Source organism: Diabrotica undecimpunctata, chromosome 2, assembly GCF_040954645.1.
Source record: "Diabrotica undecimpunctata isolate CICGRU chromosome 2, icDiaUnde3, whole genome shotgun sequence".
In the NCBI taxonomy this organism is placed as follows: Eukaryota; Metazoa; Arthropoda; class Insecta; order Coleoptera; family Chrysomelidae; genus Diabrotica; species Diabrotica undecimpunctata.
Genome location: NC_092804.1, coordinates 11,758,010 through 11,776,338, shown reverse-complemented (window position 1 = coordinate 11,776,338; position 18,329 = coordinate 11,758,010). Strand labels below are relative to the sequence as shown.

General features: G+C 37.9%; 1 protein-coding gene across 1 annotated transcript in view; it reads left to right on the top strand.

Annotated features, from left to right (window-relative positions):
• Nucleotides 1-16,374, top strand: part of Acsf3 (Acyl-CoA synthetase family member 3) — a 30,596-nt gene extending 14,222 nt beyond the window's left edge. The window contains exons 2-5 of the mRNA XM_072522268.1: nt 7,134-7,421; nt 7,634-8,078; nt 8,511-8,722; nt 14,887-16,374. Coding sequence (XP_072378369.1) covers nt 7,134-7,421; nt 7,634-8,078; nt 8,511-8,722; nt 14,887-15,350 — 1,409 coding nt within the window. The 3' untranslated portion in view covers nt 15,351-16,374. The remainder of the gene's footprint in view (nt 1-7,133; nt 7,422-7,633; nt 8,079-8,510; nt 8,723-14,886) is intronic.
• Nucleotides 16,375-18,329: the final 1,955 nt, after the last annotated feature.

Below are 18,329 nucleotides of genomic sequence, written 5' to 3'. Positions count from 1 at the left end.
ATTTTACTTGACCCTTAGGAATCGATCTTAGAATATCCGCAGCATCGTCTCGTAAAGCAGCAGTCAAGGAAACAGCCTTTTCCTATTCTGTCCAATGATTGGCTGTCGCAATAGCTTCAAATTGTCTAAGGTATATGGTCCAAGAAGACTTCACATCAAATGGTGTCAATTTGAATCTCATATGATGTGTCATTTCGTCTCTCGGTGATTCTTCTTTTACTGTAGGATCTAAAACTACTGCATTAACTGGTGGTAGCACTTTCGTATTATTATCATGCTCTCTAACTCTTTGATATTCTCTTTTACCTTATTGAATGTTTTAGAAACTTCCTCAAATTTCTCATTGTATACTCCATCGAATCTTCTAGAAACATTTTCGAATTTTTCTTAATGATAAAAATATACGAGGGCCATTCGTAAAATAAGGTTTCCATGAATTTTAAAAATACACAGCTTTATTTTTGTTCTTAGTGTTATACATCTTTTTAAAATGCTGTTTTTGTCTTTGATATGTCCAGGAAAATAGTTAAACGCATTTTATTCTCTTCTAAAGATCTCTCTATAATATTTGCTATGCGATGTATTTGCTCTATTGGTGAGTGTTTATTGGAGACTCCAAATTGGCGGAAAGGAATAATTTCTTTGTGGTAGAGTATAGGTTGAATTCTTATTACCAATATCTTTTCAAATAATTTGGAAATAATTGGTAGCAACGATATTGTTGTGAATTTATTAATTGTTATGTCTTTAATTTATAATGTCTTTACTAATTTATTATATTGTTCCTACTTAATTTATTAAAAGGCACGATAATTTATATAAGTTTATTTATCACTACATATACAATAATTTATTAGTAGGCGAGCGTAACAATAATATCACGAGCGCGAATCTTCTTTATTAACTGTCCCTTCCAAATAAAGTTCCGTTATTATATACCAGTGCCGTTATCTCGAATAGTCTAAAACCTTCGATGGCGAAACGGTAAAGGCAAACTGGATTTCCCTCACATCGCTTCTGGAAGGTCGCTCAGGTAAATCGAGGCCTCTCGTAAACTCTACAACATATTAGATTAAAAACATGTTTTAAAGGTTAAAACTATGACTCATATTTTTACGTAACATTGCCCCCCTCTCAAAAGATGGTTCCTCCTGGAACCTTGTTGGGACTAGAACTGGAACGGTATGCTGGTATCGGCAACTGGACCCTCTTTTACAACTTCCAGTTGTATAAAAATGACAAGGGACGGTTTTCTCTCCGCACCAGTAACTATGCGGATTGCAACAGACTAACACCTGGACTTCGGTGTCTTTAAAGATCTCCTCCACCATATTTCGGATAACCCTCCAATCTAATTGGCGGCACTCCAACTTTGGCATGGCTAACTTTTGCACGTCGGACTCTAGTACGTGCCCTCTCAATTGAAGTAAGGCTTCCCATACATCTCGGTAGGTAGGTTGGTCACGGGCAGTGTCTTTTGTTACCAGGTAGAAAAGGTAACGTGATGCATCTTGGAGTTTCAAGGTTTTACCGGGAGCTGGCACTTGGCATTGAAGTTCTGCAACTCGACCAAACTTCCTTCGAAAGACGGATGCCAACCCTGGTGCGTCTTTGATACTGGCCGGGATGGTAAGGGCCAGCGAGTAGTCATCGGGGAGCTCGAGTAGATCTTGCTTTTCTTCAGTGGTAACACCATGTCTCGCTTTACCGGTACCTCCATAGGCACCCATGAATTCCTCAAACGTGAGGTCAAACACATCTTGGACTTGGTTTACTTCCACTTCTTCATCTACGTCGTGGTCACCTTCGAAAGATGCCAACCGGTTATGGTGTACTATCATCGGCTTTCCCCTCGGAATCTTGCTTATTCGGTAGATGACATCGTTGATCTTCTCCATGATGAGGTATGGACCTTCCCAAAACTGCTGCAATTTGGGAGAACAACCTTTTCGCTTCTTGGGATTATACAGCCATAATTTGTCGTTCTTCTTAAAGCAACCCTTTTCGGCTTGTGTATCGTACCGTTTCTTCATTCGGTCGCTAGCGATCTGAAGGTGGGAACGGACCAACTCATGTACATCGTCCATTCTTCTTCGTAATTCGATCACATAATCTTCACCTGCTACATCTTCTCCAGGTCGACACCCAAATTCTAGATCACAAGGTAGTCGCATTTCGCGTCCGAATAGGACTCTGGCTGGTGTCTGGCCCGTTGATTCGTTAACAGCAGATCTGTAGGCCATTGTGAAGAACGGAAGGTATTGGTCCCAGTCTCGCTGATGATCGGACACCATCTTTGTCAAATACTTGCCAACTGTCCTATTCATTCGTTCTACCATACCATCCGATTGCGGATGATACGCGGTAGTTCTTGTTTTCTTCATGCCTAGTCTATCACATATTCCTTGGAATAGATCACTTTCGAAGTTCCTGCCTTGGTCACTATGGATCTCCAAAGGCACTCCAAATCGGCTGATATATTCTTGGATCAACTTATCTGCAACGGTGGCGGCCTTCTGGTCTGGAAGTGCGTAAATCTCGACCCACTTAGTGAAGTAATCCATTACTACCAACATGTACTTGCCCCCATTTTCACTTTCTGGAAATGGCCCTGCAATGTCCAAAGCTATTCTTTCAAACGGGCTTCCAACATTATATTGTCTCATAGGAGCTCTCCTTTTCCGGTGAGGCCCGTTACTCGTAGCACAAATAGTACATTTCTTACACCAGTCTTTTACGTCGTCGGAACTGTTCATCCAATAAAACCGTTCCCGAATTCGCTGAAGGGTTTTCCTTACACCAAAATGCCCTCCCGATGGACTGTCGTGTAACTGACGAAGTACTTCGGCTATTCTGCTCTTTGGGATCACCAACTGTCTTCTCTTCTCTGAACCGTCATCATTTTCCAGGACTCGTTTAAGCAAGCCATCTTCGATGATAAATGAGTCCCACTGGGCCCAATACGTCTTAACTACTGAGCATAGGTTTGATATTTCCTGCCAAGGTGGTCGACGGTTTTCCTCTTTCCATTTTCGGATTTTCTGTATAACTGGATCTCTCTCTTGTTCTTCACTTATCTTAGTAGGCGTCCAGTCGTCGTTGACAATCGTCGTTCTTAGCACTGCTGCTTCCTTGGATTCCGTTTTGTTGCAGTGGGGACACTCTGCTGGGCATGGCCGTCTGGAAAGAGAATCAGCGTTTCTGTGGCTAACTCCGGCTCGGTGCTCAATCTTAAAATCGTATTCTTGGAGTCGTTCGATCCACCTGGCTATCTGACCCTCTGGATTCTTAAACTGCATCAACCACTTAAGGGCGGCATGGTCGGTTCGGATTAAAAACTTCCTTCCATAGAGGTATTGATAGAAGTGCTCTACTGATTTCACTACTGCCAGAAGTTCTCTTCTCGTGACGCAATAATTCCGCTCAGGTTTTGAAAGAACTTTACTAAAATATCCGAGGACTCGTTCCTGTCCTCCTTGAATCTGAGACAGCACTCCTCCAATTCCCACATTACTTGCATCTGTATCTAAGATGAACTCTCCTTCTGGCAGTGGATACCCTAAAATTGGTGCTGTTATTAAATGCTTTTTCAAGGTCTCAAAGGCATTTTGGCAGTCTGTATCCCAGCGGTAATCTCTTGCTTCCTCCGTAAGTCGCGTTAATGGCTTAGCGATATCTGCAAACTTCTTAATAAACCTCCGGTAGTAAGTACATAGTCCAAGAAAACTTCTCACTTGATGTTTGTCAGTTGGTTTTGGCCATTCCTTAATGGAATCGATTTTTCCTTTATCCACGGCCACTCCTTCTTTACTGACTATATGACCCAGATAATTGACTTTACCTTGAAATAGCTGGCACTTCTTGGGGTTTAGCATCAATTGGGCAGCTTTAAGTCGATTAAAAACGTTTTCTAAATTCCTCAAATGATCTTCGAATGTCTCCCCCAAGACGATTATGTCATCCAAATAAACCAGGCATGTTTTCCAAGATAACCCTCTCAACACATTTTCCATAAGCCTCTCAAATGTCGCAGGAGCATTACAGAGTCCAAATGGCATAACGTTGAATTGCCACAATCCAGATCCTGTGGTGAAGGCTGTCTTTTCTTTATCTACTGGGTCCATTTCTACCTGCCAGTATCCAGACTTCAAATCTAAAGTAGAAAACAATTTACTTCCAGCCAATGTGTCCAATGTGTCATCGATCCGAGGCAGAGGATAACTATCTTTCTTGGTAACGTTGTTCAGCAAACGGTAATCCACACAGAACCTCGTCGTTCCGTCTTTCTTCTTAACCAGGACCACCGGAGAGACCCATGGGCTCGTAGAAGGTTCTATCACCCCGTCTTTCTTCATTTCCTGAACAATCGTTTCAGCTTCCTCTCTTTTCGCCTGTGGTAATCGTCGAGCTGTTTGACGAATTGGCTTAGCATTACCAGTATCAATTTTATGCTTAACAACGGTAGTTCTTCCCGTCTTCCCTCCTTTCGGTACGAAAATATCACGATACTGCCGAAGAAATTCCCTTAATTTTCTTTTCTCCATCTGATTTAGAGACTGTCCTGCAACTGCAACCATTTGGTCGAATTTGTCGTTGGAATTATCAGATGTTGTCGCCTGACGGATTATGGATGTCACAGGTACACAAGTTCCTACTTTTGTCTCTTTCTTTATGGTCACTGGGTAGTCGTTGACATTGATAAGTCTCACAGGAATTTCTTTAGCCGAAGTCACCAATTCCTTTCCAATTATGATTCCACGGCCAACCTCATCGTCGTGGTTCCAAGGCTCCATCATAACAGGTCTCCCTTCGTCTACAATTCCCTGTAGTCGCGCTACTATGATCGTTTCGCTTCTCGCAGGCACGACTGTATCTTCTGTAATGGCTGCTTGCACAGTGTTGTCATTATGTGGATGGAGAAATACCTCCTCGTTGCCAACTTTGATTACCTTATTCTTAAAATCCAATTGGAATCCATGCATATTCATTACGTCCATTCCTAATATAACATCCTCTTCGATGTCAGCAACTATAACAGTATGGACAAACTTTTCTGCCCCAATTCCCAATTGTACCTGGATTTCTCCATGAATGTTGGCATTTTCACCTGTAGCGGTCCGAAGTCGTAACCTCGTTGGTAACAGTTTCTTTCGGCTGTTTATAACTGTCGGGCGTATAATGGTTCTGGTCGCTCCGGTATCCACCAACAACGTATGCTTTTTACCATTTATGTCTCCATCTACATATACACTATCTTCACGACATTTCAAAGAAGCTATTAGTATGAGAGGGTCTTTGGAAAAGTTCCGGGTCGAAGCTGCTCCCCTAAAGCCGACTCGTTCTGGTTTTTCCGATGGTGAGTTTCTTGATTTTATGGTCTTCGTTTTCTTGCATGTAATAATTTTCATCATATTAACGAGCTGGTCAAGTTTATCTTCATCTCCTTCCTCTTTTGCAGTCCTAACTTTACTGTATCCTCCAGAGGCCTGCGTAGCTGACTCGTATTCGAGGGCGGCGGATAAGACATCAACCAGCGTCTTGTGACGAGCTAATCGTAGTGTTCTCTGCATTTCATGATCACGAAGACCATCAATAAACGTTTGAACGGCCAATTTTTCCATCATGTCTTCGGGAGCTGTTGGATAAGCATATCGTACTAATCTGGCAATATCTACTTCATATTCTTGAAGAGCCTCATCTTTCTTCTGTCTACGATTTTTAAGCTGTGACTGATATACATGCTCCAAATGTTCGTGGCCATATCGCATATTTAACCTCTTCTTCAGTTGTTCGAAATTATCGGTCTCCTCTACGGCTATGGTCTGAAGCACATCTAAGGCATCTCCTCGAAGAGCGATAGTCAGGTTTACAGCCTTTTCTTTTTCAGACCATCCATTTGCTCTTGCGGCTGATTCGAACTGTTTCATGTAGTTGTTCCATGATGATTTTCCGTCGAAAGTTGGGACTTTAACATGAATAGAACCTCCACTTCCTTCAAATTTCGGCCGTGTCTCCAACTTACATTTCGTCTCGTCTTCTTTTATCTCCACTGTAATCGGATTGTTACCTCTCTCTGCTGTCCCTGTTTCCTCCATCTTCTTTTCCATCTCTTTCCATATCTTTTCTTCGAAGGCTAACATATCGGCAGCAACTTGGTTTTTTAATGAAGATATTCTATCGTCCAGGGCAGACATCTCAGAAGTGACTTTAGAGATTTCCGAAGAGATGTTAGCAGAGACTTTGCTTTCCAGCGAAGAAATCTCGTTAGAAACTTTGTCTTCCAACGAAGCGATGTCGCCGGAAACTTTGGCTACATCACCAGAAACCTTGGCTACATCAGAAGAAACTTTCGAAATATCGTCAGAAACTTTGTTCTCTAATGATGCGATGTCACCAGAAACTTTGGCTACATCAGAAGAAACTTTCGAAATCGACGAGAGGACAGCATCTTCAAATATATAAGTCTCTGGATCTAGTCCTTCTTCTAGCAAAGCGTTCTTTAGTCGTTGGACTAACTCAGCCTTTTTTCCGGTAGAAGCTAATTCTCTGTCTTCGAGATGTCTTCTTAAATTAGTCACTGTCAGCTCATAAATCGTAGCCATTTTCACAATTTATTTTATATTCACTTGTATTATTATTATAAGTCTAATTTATGTTCGATCTCACTCTGACACCATTTGTTGTGAATTTATTAATTGTTATGTCTTTAATTTATAATGTCTTTACTAATTTATTATATTGTTCCTACTTAATTTATTAAAAGGCACGATAATTTATATAAGTTTATTTATCACTACATATACAATAATTTATTAGTAGGCGAGCGTAACAATAATATCACGAGCGCGAATCTTCTTTATTAACTGTCCCTTCCAAATAAAGTTCCGTTATTATATACCAGTGCCGTTATCTCGAATAGTCTAAAACCTTCGATGGCGAAACGGTAAAGGCAAACTGGATTTCCCTCACATCGCTTCTGGAAGGTCGCTCAGGTAAATCGAGGCCTCTCGTAAACTCTACAACATATTAGATTAAAAACATGTTTTAAAGGTTAAAACTATGACTCATATTTTTACGTAACAATATTATTCTGTATGATTCTCCTTTATTTACTGTTTTTTTTTATGTTACAGCTGTTCCTTTAAGTCCTCTCCACCCGAAGAACGTCCTTCTTTACTACGCTAACGATTCCAACTCAAAACTGTTAATATCCGCTCCAGAATATTCAGAACTCATGCAGAAAGTCGTCTCAATAAACACGAACAGTAAGTTACACGTATTGGACGAGAAAATGAAACTGAACTGTGCCCAGAAAACAACATATACACAGAGCGATTTGGAAGGTGGACTGCCCACTCAGTTTTACGATTCAAACAATGCGTTAATTTTGTACACAAGTGGAACAACTGGCTCTCCTAAAGGTAAGAAAACAGTTTAGTATAATCTAATATATTGCGAAACAAAACAAAGTTATCATACTAATAATTGATAAGTTTTGAACAGATTCTGGGAACCGATCGTGGATCGGATTAAGCATTTTTGTTTACAGAATTTGTCAGTTTCTTGATAACTGATAGTGAAAAATATTTAAATATACTTTATATATTTAGTACTGAATTGTATTTTCTTTTAGGTGTTGTTATTTCTCACAAGAACATTCAGTATCAAATAACGACCTTAGTAGACGCCTGGAAATGGTCCCCGAACGATGTAATACTACACACATTACCGCTCAATCACATCCACGGCATAGTAAACGCTCTTCTGTGTCCCCTGTACGTTGGAGCCAAAGCGATCATGTTAAAGAAATTCAACGCTAACACCGTTTGGTCCTATATGCTGGGTATCAATGCAAAACCAGAAGACAGAAAGATTTCTGTATATATGGCGGTACCGACGATATATTACAAACTTATCGAAGAGTTTGAAAGGGTGTTTAAAAACGACCCGAAGATGGTAGAATATGTAAAAAACACGTTAAAGACCAAAATGAGACTGATGATAAGTGGGTCGGCACCTATGCCGGCTACAATGCACCAAAGATGGCAGGAGATATCTGGGCATCAATTACTACAAAGGTACGCATTTAGTTTTAGATCTAGATTAAAATAAAGAATCTTTTATGGTTAAATCTTTGGCCACTATAGCTTCCTCAAAACTTTTTCACAATTTACACATAACTCAGTGAAAATAATATCGGGGCCACCGAAAAAAAAAATCGTTATAAGAAGTGTATTAAATGCATAATTTGTGGTATTATGAGGTGTTTTTGGTCCTTCCGTCTAGTTTTTGTGAATAATTGTTCTTTTCCTTTTCTTTTTTTGTTTATGCCTTTTGTGTGTTCCCCATTGCTCGATAAAAACTGTGCTATAATGCGTTTGAAAGTGGAAAAAAATAAATAATACAACGGAAAAATATCACTGCTGTAATCTGAATATTTCCATGCCTGCTATTTTTTAAACTTTTGTTTTATTTTACGTATAATTATGTTCCATTTTTTTTATTATTAGGTATGGAATGACCGAATGTGGAATGGTTTTATCACAATTATATGATTCACAAAGGAAACCCGGCTACGTAGGCGTACCACTGCCAGGAGTATCTGCTAGAATTGTTGAGGAAAATGAAGAAACTGGAGAAACCAATACTGTTTTGGAATGTACCAATGTTGATGGAGAATTAGAATTTACTAAAAAAGTAAATAAAAGTGAAAACCACAAAGGTAAACCATACATAATCATTTCAGATATTATTTAGGATTTCTTTAAAATGTTATTTAATTTTCTGTGTATTCAAAAGTAACCTTTGAACAGATAATAACGCTGCCACGTTCATATTGTCTCAGACGAAGAATGTGAAAATTTGGGAGATATTCACTGAAAATGCTGAAACATGTCGATTTTTATTTCAAATTGAATACATTTAAACGATAATGCCCTCTGTATCAATCTCCTCCCTTTCAGTTTCACAGAAGCTTAATTTTAAAAAGCTAATATAATAGATGTGAGATATCATTAGACACTTTGCACTCAAAATTCAGGTATTCATGATTCTTCTTTCACGTTAACTCTTTTTGTAAAAAAGTATCAATTTACTGCATTTTTTTAACCTTTTAAAAATTAAACGCAACCCCTATGTTTCGCTAATGTGCCAAAGTTTTTACATCGAATCGAAAACCAAATTAAATACGAATTTTTGTAAAACGTGTGTATTTCGACCGTTGCGTTGGTAGCATTTAACAGTGAGCTAGTGTTCAGTAGGTATCGTTGTAAGTAAATGTAAATGGTAAGTTAAATATGGTCTACTGTATTGAAAAACAAGTTGAGATTATTTATAATTTTTTACAACTGGATAGTGTGTGGTAGAACAGTGACTTTATTTAATTAGCATTACGAGGACAAGCGACTTCATCACACATGCGTATTAAATAGTTAAAACATATTCGTGAAAGAGGATTAGTACCTAATAAAAAATAGACTTAAAAGATACAATTAGCGATTTTGTATTGAATATAATATGTGTCTTTTACTACTACTAAGGATTTCCACAGTTTTCACTGTCTTCCTTCACTCAACCGTTTTCTCCAATTTTCCCTGTCATTCCAGTCTCCATCTCGCAGGGTTCTTTTCTCCATAGCCTCGTCGATTTCATCTCTGAATGACCTTCGGGGTCTTCCTCTCTTTCTTCTTCCAATCGGGCTCCATTCTGTGATTTTGTTTATCCAGCGTCCTCTGTCCGCTCTTCTGACGTGGCCGTACCAGGATAGTCTCTTCTCCTCTATATAGTCGATTATGTCTGATTGCACTCCCATTCTCCGCTTAATCTCTGCGTTTTCAATTCTGTCTCTTTTTGTAAGTCTACAGCTTCTCCTCAGGAACTCCATTTCTACTGCTCTTATTCTACCTCTATTTCTCTTGTTTATTGTCCAGTTTTCGGACCCATATGTCAGGATACTTCTTGTCAGGGTGTTATATATTCTCTTTTTTGTCTTTATCGTAATGTTCTTATCCCACAACACTGAGTTTAGTTGTCTTATACAGTTTCTTGTTTGTCTCAGTCTGTTGTTTATATCTTCTTCTGTTGTTCCCTGGTTCGATATTATGGTTCCTAAATACTTGAATTTATCTGTTCCATTTATTTGTCTTCCCTCGTCTATCTCTAGGTTTCTCATATCCTTGTTTTCTGTTGTTAGGTATTCGGTTTTCTCTAAGTTTATTTCCATTCCGTTGTTTTTATATTCTTCTTCTAGTTTTCTGAGCATAAAGCTGAGATCTTCTTCATCTTGTGCGATGACTACTTGATCGTCGGCAAAACTTAAGGTGTGTAGGTATTCGTCTCTTACTGGTATGCCCATTCCTTCGCACTTTCTCCTCCATGGTTTGAGTGTCTTTTCCAAGAATATTTTAAACAGAGTAGGGGACGTAGCACAGCCTTGTAGAAGTCCTTTTGTCGTCTTAAATGGATTGTAGGCTTTATTTCCACATTTAATAGCTACTTTGTTTTCTTTGTATAGTGCTTTAACTGCTTTTATTAGTGTTTGTCGGATTCCGAGATCATTCATTGCTTCCCATAATTTGACTCTAGGTATTGAGTCATATGCTTTCTTTAGATCAACAAAGGCCAGATGGACCGGTCTACCTTTTGCCATTTTCTTCTCTATCAGTTGTTCTAATGTGTACGTATGATCTAGGCATGATTTTCCTACTGTGAACCCTGCTTGGTCTTCTCCAATTTTTCCTATTATTTCAGTTTCTAGTTTTTCTTTAATAATTTTCCCGTAAAGTCTACCTACCGACGATATTATACTAATTCCTCTATAGTTTTCACATTTTTTCCTGTTTCCTTTCTTATGTATGGATGTGATGTATGCTTGTGTCCATTTCTCCCACAGTCCTCTTTTAGGTTTTAACAAGCGATTAAATAGAACCTAGCCATAAGGCTAACACTGAAAGCTTGCACTGAATTGGCCAGCAATATCTCCCGATTCCATTTCGTGGACTGTCTTATAGTGTTATTTAAAGAAAAGATGTATAGAACTAATCTAGCTTCCAATAGTGGCGATTCATTTGGTGTAATACTTTGAATGGAGTGGCAACCTCGGTGTGAATGAATATGAAATTTTTATAATTTATGTCCGTAATAATTCCGATATTCCTTTTTCAACTGAATTCAGCGAGTGATAAACCCATAATTTTGTAAACTGTGGAAAACCAGGTAAATATATCTCACCGATAAAAGTAATGGACTATCTAAGTCCGACGTCACAATGAGCGGGTATTTTAAAACCTTTCCAAACATTTCTAATTTGTGTGTATTTGTCGTGGGGATGGTCGTTTACCCCATTTGTGCATCATGTAACCGCATCTGCCGTGTTGGTTTCTGATTCGGTTCAGCATAGTCCGTGTGTTGCGTGGTAAGTCAAAACCTGGTGGTTTTTGTGTGATGCAGGGTAAGCTGCTATTTCGTTGTTCCATCCATTCTCGAGTCCAAGTGGTCGTTAATTTGAACTCATTTTCCACAGCAGTCTGTGCTGTTTTTATTGGCGGTCGTCTGGAGCGTAGACGGTTACCGTTGGTAGCATCTATATCTTGATGGATTGGCAGTATCTCGTTACTAAGTATCTTTCTGTACTCACTAGTGAGGGTGGTGGAATGTGGCTCAGTACTGTGAGCCATTGCGTAGGGGTGGATTTGATAACACCAGCAACCATTCTCATTGTATTGTTCAATTGGGCATCTACTTTGTGCATATGTGGGTTGTTAAGCCAGGCTGAAGAGCAGTATTCCGCGGTTGAGAAGATGCCCAGGGCAGATGATCGCAAGGTAGAAGCCGATGCTCCTCATGTTGTGCCGCACAGCTTCTGGATGATGTTATTTCTGGATTTAAGTTTTTCCGCTCTTTTTGACAGATGTTCCTTGAAAGATAGGGTTCTGTTAAGAGTCACCCCAAGGTACTTTGGTGTTTTATTGTAGGCGAGTGTGGTGTTTTCGAATTGGATGGTGAGATGAAGATGTGATGTTTTCGAATTGGATGTTGAGTGTTCTTCCTGCAAGCTTGTTATTTAGGTGGAAACTGGAAATCCTCCGTGAGGATTTCTTCTGTTTCTTCAAATGACTTACACCTTGTTGCAAGGACCCAGCCATCGGCGTAACCAAACTTCCTTGATCTAGTTTCTGGTATATCAGCTGATGTACAGGCTAAAGAGAAGAGGAGCTAAGACAGATCTATGAGGCAGTCCATTCTTCAGTTTGCTTGGGGTGCTGATGTCGGTTCCCGTGACTACTTGAATCGTTCGGTCGTCTAGCATGCTGTTGATTATTCGAGCGGTGGATTTACAGGAGATTTTACGGAGGAGCTTGTGTACCATGCCTTCTCTCCAGACTGTATCGTAGGTCGCTGTAATGTGTATGAATGCGGCTGCAGCTTTAAGTTTTCTCTGGAACCGTGCCTCAATAAATGTGGTAAGCGAAAGAACCTGATCCTGAAATAAGCCTGATCAACCGGTATTGATTCAAGGAGCTTTGGACTAATTCTGTTGTAGATAAGTCGTTCTAGTAGCTTGAACGTCGCCGATAGTAGGGCTAATTGGTCTGTAGTTCTTAGGGTTGTTATCATTTGGTTTCACTGGTTTTAATATGACAATGACCTTCGAGCGTTTGAATGGTACCGGTCTTCATAATATCTGTGAAAAAGTGGGCCATCCATTCTCTCGCATATTTGCCGCTGTTAATAATTAAGAATTCGGGATGAATATTGTCAAAACCTGGGACATGTTTACTTGGCTTTACATCCTTGAGAGCTATAGTGACTTCTCCGCAAGTGAAAGTGTGGCTTGTCTTTCGGGTCTCTATATGTTGATGCCAGATGTGAGACAATAGTGTTTGGTTTGTTTTTTTTTTGTTCCTTGTTATGGGAGTTCCGCTTCCTAATTTTCTTAGTAGTGTCCATGCTTGCCTACTTGATGTTTGAAAATTAAGACTTTCTACAGTTTCCGTCCATTTTTGTTGTCTCGCTGCATCTAGATTATGGAGTAGTTCATCGGCTAATTCTTGATCGCTGCTTTCAAGGAAATTTTGGTAGTTCTTCGCTACAGTTCTAGGCTTTGTGAGACGTTTAGGCGTTGTGAGGCGTTAAAAATGTACTCTTTTGGAATTTAAATCGACGTGTTTTAACATTTTCAGAAAATCTAATAAATACCTATTCCAAATATAATTGTGTACTACTTTCAGTTGTATTCTCTCTCTCTCTCTCTCTCTCTCTCTCTATATATATATATATATATATATATATATATATATATATATATATATATATACAGTAGACTCACTCTATAACGAGAACTGAAATGACAGACTAATTACCTCGTTATAAGCCGATCTCGTTATATCAGACAATCATAATACTGTGCATACATATGAATCTGTAGTTTTCTTAACCATTAACTTCCTATAGTGAAGCCATTCGGAGCAATATAAGATGATAATAAATATTGTTTGAATGGCGTTTTTGAAAAAAAGTTATTTACTTTTATTGTCAATGAAATATATTAAAACATAAAAGAGTTGTTTACTTTTATTATCAATGATATACGTTAAAACAAAAAAGCTGTACTTATATTTTTTTCCAACTGCATAATGTATAAATCGTATTTTCAAGGATAACATAAACTATTGCTTCTGCAATTTTAAGAACTCTGTTATTTTTAACTGCTTTAAATGGTCCAGTATCATTCTGTCATATATTTTCTAAAGATGTGAAACAGTTGTATTTATTCATTGTAAAGAAGTTTATTGCGGGCTGCAGTTAAGTTTATTGAGGGGCTGTTTGAAAAGGTATTTATTTATAGCTACGACCGGACTAAAAACATAAAAAACACGTTTTTGGATCTTATTTTCTCTCGTTATAACCAAATTTGCCTCGCTATAGACGGTTATAGTTCAATAGAAATTTCACGGGACATCTAATGTATCTCGTTATAAGCGAAACCTCGTAATAACCGTGTTCGTTATAGAGGGAGTATACTGTATATATATTTATATCTTCTTCTTCGTCTAGCCATTCACGTCCACATCTGAACATAAGCCTCTTCAAGTCTTCCTTTCCATTGTTTTTTATTGTACGCTACTTGTAGCCAATTTTTCCCGGCAGTCCTTTTCAGATCATCTGTCCATCTCATAGGAGGTCTGCCTCTGGGTCTTTTGTGTTCGTATGGTCTCCAGGTTAAAATTGATCTGTGCCATTTGTTTAGATCGCTGCTAGCTACATGTCCAGCGTATTCCCATTTCAACTTAATGATTTTTGCACCACATCGGTGACTTTGGTTTTCTGTCTTATCCATGTGTTTGTTTTCTTGTCCTTAAGTGATATACCTAGCATTGCTCTTTCCATCGCGTGTTGAGTGACTCTAAGTATATTCATATTCTTTTTTGTGATTGTCCATGTTTGTGCCGCATAAGTTAATATCGGAATAATGCATGCATCAAAAACTTTAGATCTAAGATGTAATTGAATTTGTTGATTTCTGAGTATATAGTTCAGTTTACCGAATGCTGCCCAAGCTAACTTTCTTCTTCTTTTTATTTCTTCAGTTTGAATTTCCCTATTTAGTATTATTTTTTGTCCTAAGTATATATATTCTTCAACTTTTTCTATAACTTTATCGTTTATTATTGTCACGGTGTCTTCGGAGTGCATGACTTTTGTTTTGTTTAAATTCATTTTCAGTCCTATTTTAGAAGATTCGGTATGTAGTTCTAAAAGCTCTTTATATATATATATATATATATATATATATATATATTTATATATATATATATATATATATATTTATATATATATATATATATATTTATATTTATATATTTATTTATTTATTTATTCTTCTAGGTGAATTACTTTTGAAAGGTGACGGTATTTTCAAAGAATACTTCAACAGACCAGAGGCCACCCGAAAAGAGTTTACCAGTGACGGTTGGTTCAAAACCGGCGACGTTTCCGAATACTCAGCCGAAGATAAAGAATTCAAAATACTAGGAAGAAAATCTGTAGACATAATCAAATCGGGCGGATACAAGCTGAGTGCCCTAGAAATAGAAACCAAGCTTTTACTACATCCCGATATCTTGGAATGCGTTGTTGTAGGTCTAGATGACGATAAATGGGGCCAAAGAGTTGTAGCCGCCGTTGTATTACCGGAAGGAAAGGACTTAACTTTAGAGGAGGTTAGAGAGTGGGCGAAAGATAAGATGCCTCCTTATTGGATACCAAGTGTTGTTAAAACTGTTGCTAGTATACCAAAAAATGCCATGGGAAAAGTCAATAAGAAAGACTTGATTAAGAATTGGATGTGAGATATTTAGTTTAGGTTTTTGAAGAATAATTTTTTGTTTTTGTAACAAAATGCTGAATGTTTGCTGCTCGCGCTATTTTTGTGTGTGTAATTCGACGGGATTATTTTTGATAGCTTTAAACGATCAAATCACCTTCATTTTGTTCATAGTCATCACAGTTGTTAAAATAATTCATAAAATATAAGATATTAAATTCATCTCATGATTTGAAAAATTATATTTTTCCTTCTCCTTAAAATGTTCCATTTTTGCGCAAGCATCCGTCGTTCCTTTCATTTTAGGTCCAACTTTCTCTGTACACTCCATATCAAAATTAAATCTTTAAAAATTAGTATTTGCAAACTATGAATATTTTAATGTTATCCTCAAAGAGTAGACTGAGTTCTAAAAAATGGAAGCAGTTATTGTTAATTGAATATATTGCACTATCATATCTTACAAAGTTGGCTTAATACATTTTTTTATCGAAAATAATCAAACAGTCAGGATATAATCCCACATTTTGTCTATTAATAATTAAAAAATTAATTTTCGTATAGCGCCATCTATCGAAGGCTAGCTTAATGCCGAACCTTCGTATTCCCGTTTTGTATTTCAGTGAAAAATAGCTTTAATTAATTACCACTGATTGTACATTTTTTATTCTGAATATATTGAAAAATGAAGATTATTGAACAAAATAATTATGTGCCTAGTAGCAAATATTCAGTTAAAATGTGACTCCTACTAGGGAGTAAGTTGAATCGTTTTAATGAGACTGTTTAGTGGTTTGTGCCATACATTTCATCTCCATTTTAAAAATATGCACAGAGCATTGAATAAAACTCGACAACTTATAAGACATTGTAGCGAGTAATATTTTATATTTCTATATATATTTTTTTGGTTATGTGTAGAATACTTAGATTCCTTAATTATTTTATATACTGAAGACTGTACTGTATAGCAATATTTTGCTTTTTGTTGAACTTTGTAACCAAACATGAAAAAATAAACGTTTTGTTGATATTAATATCCCATTAAACTCTTTTAATTTCCCTTTGATTTCCATTCCGGTTTTCAAATTACCATTTTGCGACCTGAAGATTTAAATAAAATTTCAAGTATTGTTGGATTTCGCGTCAATGTTTTGTAGCATTACAGCAGCTTATAATAGAAATATGGACACAGAAATCCCTCCCCAATGAATGGAATACTTAGCACCATACACAAAAAGGAAGATATATTTGAATGCTTTAACCACAGAGCTATTACGCTACTAAATGCAGCGTATAAAATATTTTCCACAGTACTGTCACCGCATGGCACCATATGCAGAACGGATGGTAGGAAAATACCAGGCTGGTTTCAGAGGTGGTAAATCGACAATTCATCAGATTGCAACCCTGAAACAAATTGTGGAAAAAAAACTCATCACATCAGTTAGGAAATTTAACAAAACTAACTCTTGAAAAAGTTGAATGTAAAGTACGAATTCAGGGGGAACTGTCTGAACCTTTTAAAACAAATAACGGGTTACGCCAGGGAGACCCTCTCTCTTGTATACTGTTAATTCTGGCTCTGGAAAAAGTAATACGTTTGTTACAAATCACAACCACTGGCTCAATATATATTAAATCAGTGCAAATCCTGGCCTATGCTGATGATATCAATTTTGTAGGGAGAACGGAAAACGCTGTACGAAAGACGTATGTAGCATTAAAAGAATCAGCTACAAAAATGGGTTTAATAAACATCAACAAAACGAATTATATGAAAATATCTAATAATTAAATATAAATATATTGGGGGTGAAGACGCCGCTGTCACCATTCTAACAACATTGGGGGGGTTAAGCGTGATAATTTAGGATTGAAGCTGTAGATGAATCGACTAACCCCCTCTAATGAATTGTCTCGACTCTGATAAAGGCTGTCACCATTGTAGAAGACGTCTGTCTCAATGTCCTTATCAATGCCTCTACAATTTTTTTAGGAGATACTTATCCCTGCGAGCGGGGCAAGGCTTACTGGTTCCACTAGTCTGGACTGACTGGTTTCGCCCTCGCGGATTTACAAGAGGGTAGGAAAATCTTTCTGGAAAGGAAGGGGATAAGGACTTCTCTGTCTCAGGTCCTGCAAAGAGTGAGAGGCTATGGGCTTACGTTAGAAGCCGGAGCACTGCATAAGCGAAATGTGTATCTCTTCTAGTCTCGACCTGTAACGGCTAGGAATAACAAAAACAAATTTCGAGTTTACGATGTATTAACTATACAGTACACTACAAAATATCAGTTAGGACCGAAAATGTTCGATCAGGCACGAAGGGAGACGAGAAGAGACAAGCAAGGAATTAAAGGTCGCACAATTCCGTATTATTAGATATACCTTGGGTTAGTATATAGATCTTAGTTACCTTCGCGTATCTAGGCTCTAGCTAGGGAATACGCCTCCAGTCTACAGGGATTTGAGATTGCGAACCTTCGAATCTCCAGTTGCCGACACTTATGCGTCCACTATCCCGTCGAGTTAATTAACGCGTCCACTGTCTGCGTATCGTCCGATCTCCACACTATGGCGTGGAGCGTCTGGCGTGACCACTTCCCACTAACCCTCTGGCGTCGGGCCACTCTCGGCGCCGCGCTCTTGCTGTGCTCTCTGACCCACTTCATTCCGTTTTTATGTATCGCCAACTCCGTACCTTAGATTCTTTATGTCACGTATTCCATGTGTTAAACTGGATCACGCTATGTAAAAACTTCTTAGTCAGCTCAATTCTTCTCACTTGTTTAACAATTCGTACCTTGTATTAATTTCCAACAAGGTCTAAGTGTCGTAATTTTTTAAACATTCAGGCTTGTGTTAAACTAGGTCAATTGTTTTGTTTTTAATTTGAAATGTATACGTAAAACTGTGTCGAATTTATTCTTTATTAATTTGGAATATATAATAATTACTTGAATAATTATTACTCTTTACTAGGCTAATTACCTCTTAATTT